Consider the following 2,372-nt stretch of genomic DNA (forward strand, 5'->3'; position numbering starts at 1 on the left):
AATCCCAATTTCCATTCTTTGGGATTGAATAAAATCCAAAATGGAGCGGTTCCAGTTGAAATGTTTATTCTGGCACGGGGCACAGACGGTGTCTGCTGTGGCTGCGCAGCGGCTCCGCATCCGCTCCCCTGGAAAAAAAACCAAAAAAACCTCAAATTCAGGGAAAAATCCCAAAATGAGGGGAAAAACCCCAATTTGGGATCAAACACAGCCCGGAATGGAGCGGTTCCAGGTGAAATGTTCATTTTGGCACGGGGCACAGACGGTGTCTGACAGGGTTGTGCAGCAGCTCTGTATCCATTCCCCTATAAAAAAAACCAAAAAAAAACCCCCAAAATCAGGGAAAAATCCCAATTTAGGATTGAATAAAATCCAGAATGGGGCTGTTCCAGTTGAAATGTCCGTCCTGATACGGGGCACAGACGGTGTCTGATGTGGCTGTGCAGCGGTTCCACATCCGCTTCCCTGGAAATAACACAAAAAACCCAAAATCAGGGAAAAATCCCAAAATCAGGGAAAAATCAGGGAAAAATCCCAATTTCCATTCTTTGGGACTGAATAAAATCCAGAATGGGGCGGTTCCAGGTGAAATATCCATCCTGGCACGGGACACAGACGGTGTCTGACAGGGCTGTGCAGCGGCTCTGTATCTGTTGCCCTATAAAAAACCCAAAAAAATCCCAAAATGAGAGGAAAATCCCAATTTCTGACTGCTGGAATGGAATAAAATCCAGAATGGGGCGGTTCCAGGTGAAATGTTCATCCTGGCACAGGGAAATGGGGCCTGAGGGGATCTGCATCCTCTCCCCTGCAAAAAAACCCCAAAACCATCCCAAAATCAGGAATTGGGTAGGATCTGGATGACAAAAACAAAAAAAAAATGAGGGAAAAATCCCAATTTCCATCCTTTGGGATCAAATAAAATCCAGGATGGGGCAGTTCCAGGTGAAATGTTCATCCTGCACGGGCAAACAGGGCCTGCTGGGATCTGCATCTTTTCCCCTGGAAAAAAAACAAACAAAACCACCCCAAAACCACCCCAAAATGACGGAAAAACTCCCAATTTCCATCCTACACTTAAAAAGAAGAAAAAAAAATCGATATTACAGTAAAAATATTAACACCTAAAATAGGTTTACACCTTAAAATAGATATTAGACTAAAAATAGATATTACACTAAGAAAAAAAAAAATAGATGTTCCATTAAATATTTGATATTTCACTGAAAAGCAGATATTCCACTAGGAAAAAAATGGATTTTCCACTAAAAAATCCATTTTACGCTAAGGAAAATAAGTGATATTACACAAAATAATAGATATTTCACTAGAAAGCAGATATTTCAATAAAAAGCAGGTATTTCACAAGGAAAAAAAGAGATATTCCACAAAATATTTTATAGTTCACTGAAAAACAGATATTCCACTAGGGAAAAAAATCGGTTTTACGCTAAGGAAAAAAGAGATATTCCACTAAATTTTGGATATTTCACTAAATATTTGATATTTTTCACTAAAAAGCAGATAATTCACGAGGAAAAAAATTTAAATTTTGTCCCCAAAACTTCGCGATTCCACTCACCGGGGGCGCAGTCGCTGCAGCAGCGCTCCTGGAAGAGATATTGGCGCTCCGCGCAGCGCAACTCCCGCGGAAAAACGGGAACGGCCGCGGCCAGGAGCGCGCACAAAGCCAGGGAACGGCAGGGAATCATCCCGGGACACCGGGAAAAATCCTGGAATTTCGAGGGATAAACCCCGGAGCCGAGGAATTAAAAAAAATCAACCCGGGAGCCGCGGGATTCAAAAAAAAAAATCAGCCCCGGGGCACAGGGATTGCAGGAAAAAACCCCGGAATTTAAAGGGATCAGCCCCGGAGCTCCGGGATTCCAAAAAATCAGCTCCCGGAGCCTCGGGATTTCAGGGAAAACCCCCAGGAATTTCAAGGAATCACCTCCGGGAGCTGCGGGATTCCAGGGAATAACCCCCGGAATTTCAAGGAATAAGCCCCGGAATTTCGAGGAATAAGCCCAGGGGCGGCGGAATTCCAAAAAATCACCACCGGAGCCGCAATTCCCGGTGCGACGGAGCGGAATTCCAAGGAGTCAGTCCCGGAGCGGCGGAATTCCAAGAAATAACCCAGGAGCCGCGGGATTCCAGGGAATCAATCCCGGAATCTTAAGGAATCAGCCCCGGAGTCCCGAAATTCCAAGGAATCGGCCCCGGAGCCGCAGTTCCCGGTGTCCCGAGTCCTGGAATTCCCAGGAATCAAGCCCGGAATTTTAAGGAATCAGCCCCAAAGCCCCGAAATTCCAAAGGATCAGCCCCGGAGCCGCGAAATTCCCGGGAATCTGCCCCGGAGTCCCGGAATGCCA

At 45.7% G+C, this 2,372-nt stretch overlaps 1 protein-coding gene across 1 annotated transcript in view; it reads right to left on the minus strand.

Annotated features, from left to right (window-relative positions):
• Positions 1–1,740, minus strand: part of LOC130587914 (tumor necrosis factor receptor superfamily member 4-like) — a 6,787-nt gene extending 5,047 nt beyond the window's left edge. The window contains exons 1-2 of the mRNA XM_057388884.1: positions 1,583–1,740; positions 578–658 (exon numbers count right to left, since the gene is read on the minus strand). Of these exons, the coding sequence (XP_057244867.1) occupies positions 578–658; positions 1,583–1,712 (211 nt within the window). The 5' untranslated portion in view covers positions 1,713–1,740. The remainder of the gene's footprint in view (positions 1–577; positions 659–1,582) is intronic.
• Positions 1,741–2,372: the final 632 nt, after the last annotated feature.

The sequence above is a fragment of the Malurus melanocephalus genome, unplaced genomic scaffold, assembly GCF_030028575.1.
Source record: "Malurus melanocephalus ecotype Western Australia unplaced genomic scaffold, MMel_1.1 scaffold_2696, whole genome shotgun sequence".
NCBI lineage: Eukaryota > Metazoa > Chordata > Aves > Passeriformes > Maluridae > Malurus > Malurus melanocephalus.